Source organism: Physeter macrocephalus, chromosome 20 (genome assembly GCF_002837175.3).
Source record: "Physeter macrocephalus isolate SW-GA chromosome 20, ASM283717v5, whole genome shotgun sequence".
NCBI lineage: Eukaryota > Metazoa > Chordata > Mammalia > Artiodactyla > Physeteridae > Physeter > Physeter macrocephalus.
The window spans coordinates 1383284-1401054 of NC_041233.1; the positions used below are offsets into that span (position 1 = coordinate 1383284).

At 48.9% G+C, this 17771-nt stretch overlaps 1 protein-coding gene across 5 annotated transcripts in view; it reads left to right on the forward strand.

Annotated features, from left to right (window-relative positions):
* URB2 (URB2 ribosome biogenesis homolog) overlaps window positions 1–17771 on the forward strand; it is a 112813-nt gene that overhangs the window by 26431 nt on the left and 68611 nt on the right. For 3 of the 5 annotated variants that reach the window (XM_028481723.2, XM_028481724.2, XM_055081311.1), the window contains exon 10: window positions 263–325. In XM_028481723.2, the coding sequence (XP_028337524.1) occupies window positions 263–322 (60 nt within the window). In that variant the 3' untranslated portion in view covers window positions 323–325. Of the gene's footprint in view, window positions 1–262; window positions 734–914; window positions 3518–17771 lie in introns of those variants that run through there. The other 2 variants (XM_028481722.1, XM_007120225.3) reach the window with 2 other exon arrangements.

Consider the following 17771-nt stretch of genomic DNA (forward strand, 5'->3'; position numbering starts at 1 on the left):
TTTCCGCTCTGTTTTGGTGGTTGATAGGGAAGAGGAAACCATTTTCCTAGTGGTAATCATGGGAGCTCGGCAGTACTCATTTTTAATACTTTTACCAGACTAGACCTTGAGGGCAGAGAGGTGGCCCCGGCCGCTCTCCGCGTGGCAGTGGGGCGTCCCGGGGTGACGGTGAGACCCCCGTGACGTGTGTGGCTCCAGCCTCTGCACTGGAGGTCTGTGTGGTTCCTGCACCTGACATGCTGACATCAGTTCCTCTGTGCAGGGCAGTGCTGGGCCTCGCAGAGCTGGCTTCCTGCCGGGGACACCGACCGTGACCCGCTGACAGGTAAGCAGGATCACGGCAGAGGGCCCGAGTGCAGGCACTGGGCGAGGGCGGGGCCGTCCTGGGGAGGTGATGTCTGAACTGAGACCTGCCCGGATGACCAGGAGCCCCCAGGGGCCTTCAGTCAGGCTGCACGGACATCGCTTGTCACCCTGGTTTTGGCCAAGCACGGGCACCCGAGGGGCAGGACAGATGTGCTGGAAGTTGGGGGGCGAGAAGGATTAATGTCGGGCTCTGGGCTGTGCCTGCAGGGTATGCCCTGGCCATCCTGACCGCCCCCCATGGACCAGAGCGGCCGGGCCTTCGTGGCCTGCCTTCCTTCTCCGCAGCTTCCCAGGGTCCGGCCAAGGAGGGCTCGTGCGTGCCTGGGAGGGATTCGGGTTGCAAGTTTTCATTTGCCTGGTTTCTCATTTCATCTTCAAAATAATTCGGCTACGCCCCTTCCTCCTTTGTCTAATCAGCTCTCACCTTTATGCTTCAAGTCCCACGAAATCCTCTGCAGAGGCACAGGCTGGGTCACTTTTGATTCTTCGTTCCCTCCTGCGTGTTCCTAATGCTCTCTTTTCTCTTTCTCGTTGCACTTTCCTTTCAGAGGGTCTCAGGCCCCTCTGTCTGTGTCCTCCCCGGCCTGATGGGTGTCACCGGTGTCGTCCTGGGCGCTGGGCCGGAGGACTCTCGTCACCTGCGTCGCTGTGGACATCCTGCCCCATGCCTCCCAGCCCCCTCCCGCTTGCTGCTTCCGTGGCTCTGTGTCCACTTCCCTGCCATTTCCTGCCTCCGTTCTTCGTAGCCTTGGCGCCCACACCGAGGAGCTCCCCACCCCTGGCCCCCTTCCCGCTGGTCCTCCACAGAATCCTGTTCTCGCTCCTTGGCTGGGTCCACCTATTGGGAGGAAAATCTCTTTCTTCCTCAGAGGAAGAAGCACGGCCGAGGCAGCAAGGCTTTGAGGTGCTGTGAATTCGTGGTGATTGGATTGTTGTAATGATTTCACGTGAGGTTACAGCTGATGGTAGAACATAAATGTTACGGATGAGAGAAAGGTTTGCAAAATGCTCCATCGTGAATGCAACCGAGACGAGTGGGAAAGGGTTCTCCTTACAAAGGAGGGCCGGGGGTGCGACTCAGCGGGGGGGCCTCAACCACGCGGCAGGCAGCAGGACCAGGCTCCCCAGGCGTCGGGATGGGAAGCACATTCGGTAAAACGGAACCATGGAGATCCCAGCAGAGAGCGCCTGGCAGGTGCCACAGTGGCGATGAGCCCCCGGGGAAGCAGGGGGGCAACCACGCAAGTCAGCGTACAGGGTGTGGCCACACTCAACTGACCACCGAGGCCACTTTCAGGACTGAGGTGCTTGCCCTTGTCTGTGCACACGTGGGTGCCCACGGCACTTGGTGTCCCGGCCCTCTGGCCAGGTGGCGTGTGCTGGTATCTACCCTCTGGGCTTTTATCACAGATTAAATGAGTCAAATAGCCTTTTCCCAGTCTTCTAACCACGTCCTCGGTCTCTCAAATCTCTATCACTTTCCTTTCTGTTTACTGATGCACACAGAATATCTTTAATCTAAAAAACTTGAATATCAATCCTATAATTCTCCCAAATCGCCCCAGCCCCTTCTCTTGACCGCCGAGCAGATATGAGTAGTCTACGTTTGTCATTCCTATTTACCTTGATATCCTCCCCCTTGAAGCTGCCCTCAGGAAGATCCTGGGGCCAGTTTGAAGCACCCAGCTTCGGTCGGGGCTGTTGGGTTGGCCCTCCATCTTCCTTGCATCCAGGCACGTTTGGCTTTTCTGCTTCTTCCCTCTCCAGGGTCCCGGGTGTCCCCGAAGCTCGCTCTCCCTCAGGCCCTGTGTCCCCAGGGCTCAGTCCCTGACGGTCGTCTCTGGACCTGCTTCCTCTCCTCCCCCTCCGACATCACCAGTTACCTCTGAGCAAAGTCCCTCTTAAACTTCCCAATTTTAGCTCCTCAAATTGCCTCGTCTCTCGAGTTGGCAACCAGAGGAGACAGGGCAGGTTTCTCGGGTGGCCGCCCAGACTGTTATCTAAGCCCCGCCAGGGCTCTGAGCTCCTGCCGCTTGATCTGTGTTGTGCCCCAGCCCCCGTCTTCCGTCCGTCTCCTGCCGCCTCTGGCCATCCATCCCATACATTGTGTCTAAATGGTCCTCATGGTTGTATCTCACCTTTAAAACCTCCAAGGACCCATTTTTTTCTAAAAACCACCCTCTCATCCTGGCGCTGGAGGCTCTCTGTGATCTGACTACGGTCCATAGACAGCCTTTCCAGCTGTCAAGGATGGACCTTCACCAAAGTGTCTCCCTGGCATCCTCCAACACACCCTGCTTGATAAACCTGCACCTCGTCCCCTCCACCTGCAATGTCCTCCCTAATGAATCACCTCCTCCTGGTCCCTGCAGCTGAAAACAGTGGCTTCTGGAGGTTAAACCTCTAGCTCGGCTGTGACCTGAGGCTGCCTCTCACTCTGTCCTGTGTGCGCTATCTCACCTTGCTTCCTGGCTGTGGTTCCTTGAAGGCGGGTCCCAGCCTGTGTGTCCCTCAAGCCCAGCCTGACCGTGCTAGGGACAGGATCAGGGAAACCGTCCGTTGAGCTCTGGTAAGCTGCAGACTCTGTGACAAGGGCTCTTTCCCCAAGCCTCCTCGTGCTGGGCGTGCAGAGAGGGAGGGTCAGCTGCAAGTCAGAGCTCCAGGACACTCAGGCCGCACGTGACCGACCTGGGAATCAAACCCAGCATGGCCTTATTCCAAAGCCTTTCACAGCACACAGGTGAAAGGCGTTTTCAAACTGTCCCCCAGCCCCCCTTTAGCAGTGAGTGATTTTCCGAAACAAAATCTGACGTAGAGCATCAGTGTTTTTTGAACAGATGAAAATAGGCCTACCATGACGGAAGCATCTGGTCCGCCGGTACAGCCCCCTCTTCCCTCCCTCCCCTTCTTAATCCTGGCTTTTTCCGGGTCAGCCCCCATCCCTCTCCAGCTCTTTCTTCCCCTCCCTCTCCCTCCCCTTGGCTCTTACCTCGCTTACAACGTCCCTGGCTCTGCCTCCTTCTCCCCCAACTCCCTCCCTACCCTGATGGACCACCAGGGTCTCCTTTTCTCTCACAGCTTTACTGGAATGTCCCTTTCTCCTGGAAGCCTTCCCCGGGAACCTAAAGCCCCAGCCTCCTGCTTTGGCTGTCCTAACCCCTTCCCTGCTTTATTCCCTTTTCCTCAGTATTTATTGCTCTCAATTCATACGTACTTTAGTTATTAATTTTGTCTGGTGTCCTCTCTCCATGCGAACAGGGACTGTGCTGTTAGCTGCTGTATTTCAGCACCAGGAAGAGCGCCGGCACGTAGTAGGGGCTCGGTTCATACTCGTTGAACGAAAGCCCCTTGGGAGCTCTGGGCCTTTAGCAGAGCAGTTTGAAAAGCTGCTCTCCACCCTCCTGCTTCCACAAATGTCGATGAATGTGTCTTCGTAGAATAAATATTGGGGAGAACGAGTGAGTGGGCCAGTGCCGTGTGGCCTGAGCCTCTGAGGTCGCTGTTTACCGCAGGGAAGCGTTATTGCAGTCTCCTTCCACTTAACGCCCTCCCACAGCTTACTGGAAATGGGATGCTAGCATTGTAATATTTTTTTAGCTTCCTGATTGTCGCAGTTTCCAGATCCATCATCCCTAATCTGGCACATGTCAGGAGGGCGCTTTTAGCACCGGAGTCTGTTATTTTGGGAACCTGTCTGCCAGGTACCTAGTTTTGGTCGTCTTTCAGATTTGAGACCAGGCAGAAGATAGCTCCACCGGATTTGAATTCTGAGGACGCTCCTGGCCACGCGTACTGCTGCTGGCGCTGGCTCAGCTTGCAGCGCTGGAAATGCAGGGACTGGTGGCTCCCTTTGCAGTGGGGGTGTGAAAAGAGGAGGAAGTATTCAGAGGAGCTGGAGTGGGTTAAAAGCAGCCAGGCTGTCTGTCTGTCTGCAGCACCTTTGCACAGAGTAGGGGTGCTAGGCAGACCTAAATGCCTACCTGCCTCTCAGGGGTTCTCTGGGTGGCATTTGGATGCCACTGCTAGTTTTCAGTTGACAGGTTGTCAAACCGATTAGCGTGCGTGTCCAAGGCTGGTGCCTTGGCTGTGTGTCCAGCGATGGCTAATGGTTTCCTCCAGCCCCTTCAAAGTTCATCCTCATAGATGCAGGCCCGTGGCCAGGGGGCTGCTTCTTCCCTCCTTAGAGGAGACGAGGGAGAACCTTCAGGTCTTTCAAGGTCTCTGGCAAACAGAAACCCACCAAAATTCCAGGTGGTAGGGGTGTCGGGGGGAGCAGTGCAGTGGTTCAGGTGTCTGCACACGTGGGGTGGCCACGGCAGCAGGGCTGGAGGAACTGCGGTCCGGGTGGGTAGCCCTTCCCGCCGGTGGGCTTCTGGACCATGGAAGGTTTTGTAATGAACCTTTTATCTTATTGAACAACATTGATGCTATTTGCTAAGATACAAGGGAGTTTTGGGAGAAGACCATGTGAGCTGAGATTGGTCAAGGGCCAGAGCAGTGTGGCGGAAACACCCTGTCCTGTCTCAAATCCACTTCAAACCCCCATCCAGGTCTCCAGGAGCCTCTGAGAGCTGCCTCACGCCCATCTGGTTTTAGCTTCTGGTGACTGTGTTGAGGCTGCTCTGTGCTATGTTGAGCTCCCCTCCTCACCACCAACTCTTGACCTCTCCTGGGGTCAGAAGTGCTGGAGTGTCTTCACAGATAAGAGAAAGGAATGTGCATTTACTTCAAAACCGAAACTCGTACCTAGGTCTTAGCCTGGCCTTCAGGGGAGCCACGAACCACGGAGACACCATGCCTCAGTTTGTTGGCATGTGCATTTTTCTGGGGAGGGGGCTTCCATTTATTCTCTTAGCTATCTATATCTCTGCTCCCCAGAAAGCAGAGTGTGAGACACAGGACCCGTGTGATCTTATTTTATTTCTGGAAGACGATCCAGGGAGAGGAGTGAGGGCAGGGCCGTGAAGCAGAGAAGAGAGAGCTCCTAGAAAGGAGGGTATGCCCTACTCCTGCCCAGTGGGCTGCACCTGCACTGTTTAGGCTTCAGGTGGGAGATGGGGAGGAGGCCTCTGTCCAGGGAAGCGGAGGGGTAGGATGCTCGGTGAGGCCCGCTTGTGTCGGCAGGAGGTCGCAATCCTCACGGAGCTGGACCAGGAGACAGGCGGTGTCTGGGGTCCAGAGGTTCTGATACAGATTCTCCGGCTACCTGCCTGCCTTCAGGGCTGCCGTGTACAGGTGTACGGTTTGTGCACTGCCCCAAAGATCCTGATCTGAGCTCTGTTTGCTGAGCCTTGTGTCCAGGGACCTGTGCCCGCCCAGAGGCAAATGCCTTTTTCTCTCAGCTCTGAGGGAGTGCTGCTCACCTGCTTTCCCAGAGTGACCACTGGGGTCCCCCATGCCACCTGTGCTGCTGTGGCCTGTACCCCAGCCTGGGCACCCCGAGTATGGCTCAGACACCCCCTCATGAGCAGGCTCTGTGCTCACTGCTCATGGGGTCCATCCCCCCCCTGCCCTGAGTTTGGCTCCAGACCCTGCTTCCCAGAGGCATTTGGTGTTGCCTTGGGCTTCCTGTGCCTGCTCAGATGTGAGGATTTGGCCCTGGGTCCTTCCCCTCCTTCAGCCGGGCCCTCAGCGTGCCCCGTGTCAGGATCCTCGGGCACTGGGCCGTAGTTTTCCTCTGGCAAACAAATACATCTGCTTATGGAACCTGACAGCCCCTGTATTTTTATTTTTAACTTATGGAACTATATACTCTTGCTTTCGTTTAGCAAACATTTGTTAACTTTGCCTATGTAGCAGGAACCATGTCTTAGTGGTGAGATTCTGGGGAAGTGACTTAATTTTCCAAGTTTCATTTTTCTCATCTGTGACGTGGAGATAATTATTTACCCCAGAGGGGTCCTGCCCTTTAAGCAAGGCAATGGATTTGAAAGGGCTTCACCCAATACCAGCCATAGAAGGAGTTCAACAGGTGTGGATGTTCTCCCCTGCCAGCCCTCCCTCTCCTCCCCAGAGGACAACATGATGACATGGCTGTCACCAAGGTGCTCACGGCCAGCCCAGCCTTTACCCTGTTCCCGCGTAACGAGCTCTCTGGGCACAGCACCTCCCACCCTGCTCTGCAGTGGTGAGAAACATGTTCTGGAATGATGCTGCAAGGCTCTACTTACTGCTGTGGCTTCCGTGCCTCGTTTTCCTTCTAGAACACACCCCACAGAGCTGTTGAAGGATTGACTTAGGTAGCATATGGAGAGCACTTAGAACAGTGACTGGCACACAGCAAGTGTTCAATAAACAGTAGCTGTTCTCATCATTCTTATTCTATCACCAGTGAGAGAGAAATGAGTTGAAATCTAACCTTGCTGAACAGCCAGTAGTGTTTGAATTAACTTGTGTTGGCCCTTGCCTCTGGGTGGCTGGAGAAGATCATCATAGCTGTTGGAGACAACAGACCGAGCAAGTGCAAAGGCCCGTCGGTGTCAGAGGACACGGCAGGTGTGGTCCTGTGAGCAGGTCTGCCCTTGGCTGCGGCCAATGTCACGGTCCTGAATCAAGTTTCAAGTTTCTCTGAGTTCATATCCCACTGCTGCTGGATCCTTAGAATAAAGATTGAGCTTATAAAGACCTAGGAAAATGACTTTTCTGAACTTTGATTCTCTGTTTTGAATTCTGAGGGGACAATACCCTTTTATGATTCAGAACGTTGACTCCAGGTCAGAGGTACTCAATTCGAATCTTCCTTGTCATTTGTTAAACTATCTGAGTGACTGTGCAAATCACCTAACCTCTCTGTGCCTTGGTTCTCCTGTCAGGAAAAGTGGGAGAATAATAGCACCTACCTTGTCTAGTTGTTTCAGGGATTTAATGGATGAAAGCCTTTTAGGATTGTACATTTTAGCACAGTCCCTGGAAGAGGATAAGTGCCATTAGTATTATTTCAAAAAACTCCCCCTCAACTTTTTACTGTAAAAATTTTCAAAATTATAGAATGATTGAAAATGTAGCACAATAAACACCCATATACTCTCTGCACCCGGATAAAAAACTTGTAAATATTTTGACATATTTGCTTTATCTCTGTAAATATATCAATCAATCAATCTATCTATATATCTACATACATAAAACTTTCGCTAATATAATGTAAAAGGAAGTTGCCAACATCATGTTTCACTCCTAAAACTTTATCCTGCTCCTAATAATAAGGACATTCTCCTACATAACCACAATCCCCTTATCACGCCTAAGAAAAGTCAAAATAATTCCATAAAATAATGTAATGTCAGGCTATATTTAAATTTTCCCAGTCATCCCAAGAAGAATATTTGATGACGCCAAAGTATCAGCCCGAGGACTAGTTGCTGAGTACAAAGAGGGAGGAAGGTCTCTTTACCAAAGAGAGATCTGGCCATGTTAACATACTGCCACTACGTAGTGGTCTGCTTATACCTCATCACCTAAGTACTAAAATGACTACCTGTAATCAGTCAAGCCTGCAGACCTGTACTGTCCAATATGGTAGCCACTAGCCAGCCATATGTGCTTGAGATGTGCTCTAAGTATAAAATATGTTCCAAATTTTGAAGACTTGGTATGAAGAAATAATATGAAATATTTAATTAGTAATTTAAAAAGTACCGATTAAGTGTTGAAATTATAAGTTTTAGGTATAGTGAGTTACATAAAGTATGTTATTAACACTAACTTCACCTGTTTTAAAAAATGTTTTAATGTGGCTATGAGAAAATGTATTTTTTTTAATTTATTTTTTAAATTAATTAATTAACTTTTTAATTTTTTAAATTAATTAACTTGTTTATTTTTAGCTGCGTTGGGTCTTCATTGCTGTGCGTGGGCTTTCTCCAGTTGCGGCGAGCAGGGGCTGGTCTTTGTTGCGGTGCATGGGCTTCTATGAGAAAATTTAGAATCACATATGTGGCACACATCATACTTCTATTGGACCTAACTTTCAGAAAGTTGAGGAATGGAGGAACAACATAAATGACACTGCGAGGAAACAATCTGATAAAACAAGAATTTGATACATTCTAGAAAACTCTTCAAAAAAGTCAATGTCATGAAAAAAAGAAAAAGGCGAGAGGATGTTCTAGATAGGAAACTACTGAGATAAAACAAGCACTCCTTTTTTTTTTTTTTTTTTTTTTTTTTTTTTTTCGGTATGTGGGCCTCTCATTGCTGTGGCCTCTCCCGCCGCGGAGCACAGGCTCCGGAAGCGCAGGCCCAGCGGCCATGGCTCACGGGCCCAGCCGCTCCACGGCACGCGGGATCCTCCCGGACCGGGACACGAACCCGTGTCCCCTGCATCGGCAGGCGGACTCCCAACCACTGCACCACCAGGGAAGCCCAAACAAGCACTCCTTGAACCTGGATTGGGTCCCACAACAAAAGCAACCAAACAGCTCTCTGCCCCCATCACCAGACAAAATGTCATAAGAGACAGTCTTAGCAACTGTTATTATTAAGGATAAGCAAGAACTAGATGTCGAAGGGCATGCTCTGTATTTGATGAGGACAGCTCAGGGAGCTTAAGAGGGGTTTGTTACTAGATGTGGCACTTGTGGAGAATTCCACTGGAAATTGGGATGCTGACATTTTAAGATATTGAGGTTTGAGAAACTGTAGGTGACCAGACAAGATCCATCCCATCCCTGGGACAGAGAGGCACAGGAAAAGGACTTTTATGTTGAGAGATCACCTTGCGTAAAGTTAGGGTTTGGTGGGTTTTCTTTTTGGACACCTAAGCTGCTCTCGGAAGTATCGGAAATTGGGGTTCATAACAGAACCAGAAAAATAAAATACGTAATGAAATTTAAGAAAAACCTTGACCTTCTTAGCCATTTTTCTCTTTGTGGTCCTTGCGTTTTGAGTCATAGACTTGAATTGATATCCTTAGCTCTGGGCAATGAAGGATATTTTGACACAGAAAGAGAAAGACATTTGTGTTCCTAAAGCGGATACAATCTACTGGAATCAGAACATCCTCCGAGGTGGCTGGACGCTGTGGGCTTCGCAGGTGTTTCCTTTTTATTTGCTACCTCTTTGGACCCGCTCACTTTATGGGAGCTTTGAGATCGTTTCTGCTCTATTTCATTTTAGAAACAGCTAAACACCAACTGGTAGAGATGAATTTTACGCTAGCTCTGGGCTTTTCTCCATCCAAATTACACATTTATTGAGAATAGCTATGCCTATAATTTTCACTGAAAATGAAAAGATCACTTATGCAAATTGATAGGCAGGGCATTATGTACCCTTGATTATATTTACAATGTATTTCTGATTTGGGCTTTTTGTAAAGTTTTGCTATTTTATTTCCATTGAAGCAGTTGGCAAGAGATCTGTCCCTTTTTTCTCCCCGATATGTGAATCTCAAGTAAGCCATGTTAAATCAGAAATACTGGAATGGTCTAATTTTTTTAGTGCTGGGAAAAAGGCATTTAGGGATTTCTGTGCTTATTTGCCCCGAGAGTTTCTGTGATTCTTGGTGGCTAGAGTAGCACCTGTGTCTCACATGGGTGGCTGTAGGGACAGGTCTGCCATCCTGTTGCATCTTCTGGATGGCAGGCAGTCATCCTGGTGTAAATATGCATGTTTAAGCCATGACGCCACATACATGGTGTTGGGCTTATTCTGTTGCCGTGGGTCATGCGGTGATAGAAACGCCGAGGGGGTGCTCGCCATGGGCCGGGCCCCTCACCCAGGGTCCCTGTGTTCTGGTGACACGCATTTACGCACTGGTTTGGGAACATTCACCATATCAGTGAGCCCAGCATCAGCTAGGTTCTGAGTTAACTCACAATGTTATGATCCCCAAACTTGAAAGAGGTTTGCAGGGGACAAGATCTATTGATGGTGACTGCCATATTTGACCTCTTAACAAAGGCACCAAGCCCTACCCAGTTTCAGAGGCCTTGGGGAGCTGGTTCTCATTGGGGTTTGCTTGGTGAGGATGATGTTTGTGTTAAGGGATCTGTAGGGTTCGAAGGACACTTCACATGGGTCTTTCCACATCATTCCTCCCGAGCTTCAAATGCTGGCAATGCCGAGCTGCTGCAGGGCTCCCATGTGGCTTTCTAGCCCAGGCTCCTGCACTCTCAGCTCCCTAATTACAGTGTGGTCTGTGCCTTTCTCCCCCACGCCCCGTGACACGCTTGCCTGATGAAGTCTGGGGGCCACCAAAGCCATGCTCACGTACGCAGTCGTGCCCGACCAAGCTCTGTGCCTTGCTTTTCACTCAGAGTGGTATTGAAATGAAAGACAGTCAAGGAGAGATATAATTTGCAAATTGCAACAGCTCGTTTACAAACATCAATATTTTAACTTTTACTGGTGTCAGATTACCCCCAAAATACCTTACAAATGACCCCACCACACCAGCAAAGGACAGACGCTGTCCTTCAGTGTCTGTCCTCCCCTTGCCGAGGAGGAGATGCACCAGGGATGTGGCCACGGAGCATAAAGGCTGCGCCTCCCAGCCTACCTGGCGTGGCCACGTGGCTAGTGGGGCACGAGTGGAAGTCATGTGCGCATCTGCCCTGTCGTTCTCCAGGAGGAGAGGGAATGGGTTCTTTTTCCTGCTGCCTGGAGTGCAGCCACGTAGGCAAGGCAAATACTCTGGGGCCAGCAGGTGAGCAGGCAGAAGAGCTAGGTGCTGCACTTGAGTGTCCGTCTGTGCTTGCAGAGCCAGGGGTCACAGTTCACCTCACGTCCTCGTGCACCCCTTTCCCTGGCAGCGAGACACATCTGTGCTCAGCCTTCCAGCCTCTGTGTCTCTCCTCCGGCACAGATGGAGCTGGTGGAGACGCAGGTGTGGGGAACAGATCCACAGGAGGCTTGAGACGCAGTGAGTCTAAGACTTACCATTTGGATTAGCACGGACAATTCTTTACTACGTGAATAAATGAATGAATGAATCATCTGTCCGCCCCTCCATCCACCCATTCATCAACCCCCCCACCCATCCATCCATCCATCCATCCATCCATCCACCCATTCATCCATCCACCCCATCCATCCATCCATCCATCCTTCCATCCACCCATCCATCCTTCCATCCACCCATCCATCCATCCATCCACCCATTCATCAACCCACCCATCCATCCATCCATCCATGCATCCATCCATCCACCCCATCCATCCATCCATCCTTCCATCCATCCATCCATCCATCCTTCCATCCATCCGTCCATCCTTCCATCCACCCATCCTTCCATCCATCCATCCATCCATCCATCCTTCCATCCACCCATCCATCCATCCATCCTTCCATCCATCCATCCATCCTTCCATCCACCCATCCACCCATCCATCCATCTATCCCTCCATCCCTCCATCCACCCATCCAAACCAAAAAAAAAAAAACAAGTCTCTGCCCCCGTGGAACCCATTCATCCATCCACCCCATCCATCCATCCATCCATCCATCCATCCATCCTTCCATCCACCCGTCCATCCATCCATCCATCCATCCATCCTTCCATCCATCCATCCATCCTTCCATCCACCCATCCACCCATCCATCCATCTATCCCTCCATCCCTCCATCCACCCATCCAAACCAAAAAAAAAAAAACAAGTCTCTGCCCCCGTGGAGCTTATTTTCTCACTAGTAATGGAGTCAGAGAAATTAAAAATTCTTAATCATTGATCCCTTATTTCCCAGATCCCATTCGGTTACTTAGTTTTTCCATCAACATACAAAAAATGTCTTTTATTTTCTTGGTTGTGATCACGTTATATCATAACTCCCTAATACTACACCCCATATCTTGATTATACTTAGGAGTCCCAAATCTCCTCATTCTCACATGTATAGGCAATATTTGGGGTTATTTTTACAGCTATGGTATTTTAGTATATCTTATTATTAATTTCATTCCCAGAAGCAACTTTATTTCCAAGTTTTGGGGGCATTTACTTCTGTGTCTACATGACATTCATTCATTCATTCAAAAGCATTCATTCTTTTAACAAATACTTCCTGGGCAGTAATCGTGTGCCACACTGTTCTAGGTGCTGCGGGTATAACAGTGAAGCGAACAGACAGGTCTGCCCAGTGATGCACACGGGGCAGCAACGTACCATTCAGCTGTGATCGCAAAGGCATATGTGAGTGAGGCTGTAAGAAAGTGTTTTAACCAAATTATTCTCATTCTAGTTAAAACTAAAATTGAGGAATTTGCCTAAAATCTGCCTCCTAACTTAAACATCAACATATAACTTCTTTACTGTATGTCACAGCAATAAAGATGTTTAAAAAGTTGGTACACGTCCACATTTTTTCTTCAGAGAACTTCTTTTGGTTTCTGCAACTGGTGTCATAAAGACTTCGGCCCATTTTCGCTAATCATCATTCCATTTGTTTCTCATTAAGATCTACACTCCATCCATTTTTTTGCAGAGGCCCTGGATCTTAGCCACCATTTACTTCAGTCTATGTTACGAAAACCACATCATGAGCAAAAACTATCACGGGTGATTCTCAAGTGAATTTAATAGTTTTCTTTTATGTTTAAAGCCAAGAATCCTTTTTGATTAGCCAAATTGTGAATTCTTCACTTCATGGTATTAGGCCTATTGGTTTTTCATTTTGTTCCTGACTTAAATAGAAACATCAGGATATTTTGTTCCCAATTTTAACCTGTATGCTGAATACTACCTGGCTGACATTCCAAGTCACATTTTATTTGACATCTTCATATATTTTGATGTACTTTCTACTAAGACGTCTTCCTCACCAGTTCCACCTCTTTCCAAGTTCCCTCTGTTCTCATTGCTTTCTTTCAATACTTAATGAAAACTTCATTTATAAGGCATTTTATTTCCGTTATAAAGAAGAGAGAAAAATCTTTCAAACAACAATTCTTTACTACATGATCAAAGCTGTGCTTTAAAGGGAGCCCCCTCATTTGCTTCCATCTATAATCCAACTGCAAGCACTGGCCACGGTTTATTTGATTAATAAAGTCCTTTTCTATTTAGAATTAAACAGTAAGAATCATTGCTTTTCTTTTCAAAACAATTGAGAGAACAGAAAATAGTATTGGCATATGAATTTGTATTTCACATATTGTTCTTAAAATAGTTTTACATAGCATTTCATAGAACTCCGCCTATTGATATTGAAAAATAATATTTATGAGATAATATTGATCAAAATCAAACTATTCCATGTAGATCGGGTGACCATCCATCCAGGTAAACCTTTCTTAGTTCCTCAATTTTAACAGAAATGACAACTAGGGCTCCCTGTATAACTCCTATTCAAGTATGTATGGAGGATTCCCTGAATGAAGTGCAGTCTGTACACACACACACACACACACACAAACACACACACACCATGGCTCAGATCAGTTGCTCAGAGAACTGTGAATTGGACTGCATTTGTTTGGCCTCACACAGAATTTCTTAACCTCACACATTCTTTTGTTTTATCCTGACTGCGACGAAGCGTGTGAATTGCAAGTGTATGACGTATAAAACTTGTCATTGTACTTATTGTAAAGATGTGGTTAGGACATTATCCATGGCTTCATGCAGTTTTAGTCTCTTTGTGAAGACTCACAGGTAAAATTCGCAGTATCAGAAAAACTGGGGCTATCCTAATTTTTTTTTTTTTTGGCCGCGTCAGGTGGCTTACAGGATCTTCAGTTCCCCAACCGGGGATTGAACCTGGGCCCCCTGCAGTGGAGTCCTAACCACTGGACCACCAGGGAGTTCCCAGTTTTTATCTTAAGCATATTGTGACTCATAATTAGTATTCTTCTTTTTTGCTTTGTCTGCTAGGAATCTTTAGCAGTTTTGGCTTATTCCTGACTTCCAATCAGGATGATATGGAATGTAATTCTAGGGGGTAATCAGGCTGTAGTTTCTTAATCATGTTTTTCCTTTACCTTGACTTCTCAGCTATTTCTCCTAACGGTTAAGACCTTAAGGCCTCAGACCTGATTTGAATTCTAGCTTTACCACATACTGACTGTATCACATTGTGCAAATTAAAGTCTCTCTAAATCCCAGTTTTTTCACCCCCCAAAATGGAGATAATAATACTACCTACTGTAAAGGGTTATTGCAGATAAAATGCAATAGTGTAGGTAAAAACTTTAGCGTGTATCTGCCTCATGGTAAATGTTTAATAAGTAATTTTTGAAAATTATGTATTTTTATGTGCCTCTCAGAAACTTTATAAAACCAAGTCATTATATCAGCAAACAAACAAATGAATAACTTTATGAGCTTTTTCTTTCATGCTTGCTTAGACTGGCAAAATATTTTTCTACCCAAAGAGCTGTAGTGATGAGTAGGGGAAAGAGCATGGGCTTTGGAATTGGATAGACTTGACCTCAGAACTCAACCTGCAAGTTACTAGTTCTGTGAACTTGAACTGTGAATCTTTCTGGCTCCCTTGGACTGCCCTCGGCTCCTGAGTTTCCCATCACCACCTTGCTAGGACTGTCTTTCTTGGTTTTGGCTTTAGAAAATAAACAGACAAAACTATAGCCCAAGCTTGTGTGTAGCTGCTTTATTCAATATGGTGTCTCCCTCTCTGTCTCTACTATGTAGGTGCTAGGGCCCCTCTTACAGGGTCTTGTAGCCCTCTGTGTTTACCACCGACCATAAGTGCACTGTGTTATCGATTATATTCTGATGCTTCAAACTCACCATAGCAGATATCTCTTGTTTTTTTTTGCTATTTTGTCCCTCAAATCCACACAGTAGCCATGGTGGGCTCCTGTAGCTACCTCTGCTGTATGTGATCATGTCTCCCTGGTTACAGTTACTGGACCAGGAAAAGGCAGCTAATATGGGCCAATTACTGTTCTTTCCTTAGGCCGTAGTTGAGGAATTTATGGGTGAATACTTGTCCTCAAATGTCTCTTCCTAGGATTTGGAGTTAGGCTAGAGAGAGTGTGTCTAGACCAGTATGCAAATGTGGTCACTGTCATTGGCCTTGCTTTCTACCAGGTGCATCATCCTGAGATATGTGAAGAGCTGTATTTAGCTCGCAGGGGCTGGAAGGGGCTGGCTTCCCTCCTGGGCATCCTATCGGAGACCAAGAGCAGGGCAGCTGGAGAGAGTCCAGGACCGCAGTCTTGGCTGCGCTTCCAATTGTGGTGGAGCTTTGCACACCCAGGGGCACGGCTCACCCAGGCTCTCTGAATCAGAAGTTCCCGGGAAATACTGGGTGGCCAGGGCTGAGAGCTTGTCTGGGGCCCTTTCGCCCGCTGCTCAGGGAAGGCAGGCCCTCATCAATTCCAGGCGGATGATGAGGCAGAGCTGGACGAAGGGGCAGACACGTGCCCATCTGCCCCTTTGCTGGTTACACCGGCGGGCCCCAGGAGGACAGAGGTGCCATCCCGACTGACCGGCTGCGGCTGCTGGGGGCGGCCCCAGGGGCTGAGAGGCTTGGTGATGCCTGGGTTCATCTGCAGCAGGAGGGGGCCGGGGTGACCTCCGCCACCTGCCTCCCTTTGTCCCTGCCCCTTGGTGAGCAGTGCAGCTGCGAGAGGCGGTCAGATTGGATGAGTAACTGGTCCCACAGAGACAGAGCACTTTGGATTTTTCCATTAAGCCACAGGCAGGCCTTATTTCAAGATTTGACCCCTGGTACCTGAAAAGACAGGTGATGGGAAATTGTCTCATGTGTTTGTGGTTGGAATTTTGGCCATTTCAAATGGCCAGGGTGTACGGAATTTGACCTCTGAGAATGAATTCTGGACTCTTCGGGAACCTTCTAGAGAATGGCCTGGCCCCTGGCCCCTGTCCAGCAGCATCCCTCGCATCTCACAGGTACACTGGGGTCTTCCAGGAGTGCACCTGCCCAGCACTTCCACTGTGTGTGCGTGGTTCTTCTCTGCACAGGCTGCCTTCATCCTCACTGGCTGAGATATAACTCCTACACATCCTTCAAACCTCAGGTCAGGAGGCATGTTTCCTGGAAACCTTGTAGGTGCTTTCTCCCCGTCTGGGTGATGAAGTTCACTGTGCTGTGTGTTCCCAGGTCAGCGGTCAGTCAGACCGCATGGCTCCCGATGTGGGCAAGTGCAGTGCCCCCGAGCCCCAGGTCCCTTGTGTGTAAAATGGGACCAGTGACATTCATCCTGTGGTGAAGCGGCAGGGTTATGGCAGCTCATCTGTGCCAAGCGTTTAACGTGCCACCTGACATTTAGCAAACTTTCAACAGAGGATCACCGCTGTCTCCTACTGACACATTGGTGTGAAATCAATGTGAAATCTCCAGAGACTAGCTCAGGTCCTGGCACTGAGAGGGGTGCTCAGTAAGGGTCTGACGGTGAACGTTTGAGACAGAAGAAAGAAAAACTAAGAACCTGATCAGCTTGTGTACAATTAACGGTAATTATAACCATTGTGTTTTCAACTAATGGTCATTTGTGCCTAATTACTAGGCAGTACAATAAAGTGCTGTACAATCATAACAAACATTTCCACCACCTTTTCTATGTTCTGGACATGTTTTAGATACAATAACTCCTTTGAGGCTCACAGTAGCCCTATAAGGTAGGCCTTATTAATTTTAATATCATAACTTGCACTTATAGATGAGGAGGCTGGGTCATGGCAGGGTTAGTAAACTCATCCTAAGGTCAAGCAACAGAGCCAGGACTTCAGCTGTGGCTGCATGGCCCCAACACGATGCTGCAGCTCCCTTGCCAGATTCGACCATGATAAGGCACGTATGGAACCCACCCAAGTGAAAGAGGCCTCCCACGGCTCAGACCCCTTTAGGCCAGAGGCAGGTGGGCTTTGGTCTTGGCCGAGAAGAGCATCCACAGAGAAGGCATAGCTTTAGGTCGACACCCCAGCCATGTCCACACTCCCAGACGGAGCCCCTCAAAGCGGGCAGCTCAGGAAGGAGGCAGTGTCAGGGAGCAGGTGTGGGGACGGAGGGGCCGGGCATGGAGAATGGAGCTGTAGAAGAGGCAGCAAAGGGGTCCCCTCCCCGCGATAAGGAGTGAGAAGCCCCCTCCAGGACCCACCTCGGCCTCAGCCACCAGCCCTGCCGAGGACGCCCTTCTCTCCCCTCTAGAAATTGCTGCCCTGCTGGCCCTCTCGGCTCATTTGGGATCCCGAGAAATGGAGGATGTCAGAGTGGCTTTAAAAACAGTCTCTGACGTACTCCTATGATGTTGTGCACTTTTTATTGACGTATAATATACATGCAGGAGGGTGCCCAGATTGTATGTCATATTCAGCCTGCCTTTTTATTTTCTGTATTTCTCATGTTTTGACATCTTGGAGCCCTGATGACCTTGGAGGGCCTGCCCCCCCGGGCCTCTCACTGTCGCGGCCTCTCCCGTTGCGGAGCACAGGCTCCGGACGCGCAGGCTCAGCGGCCATGGCTCACGGGCCCAGCCGCTC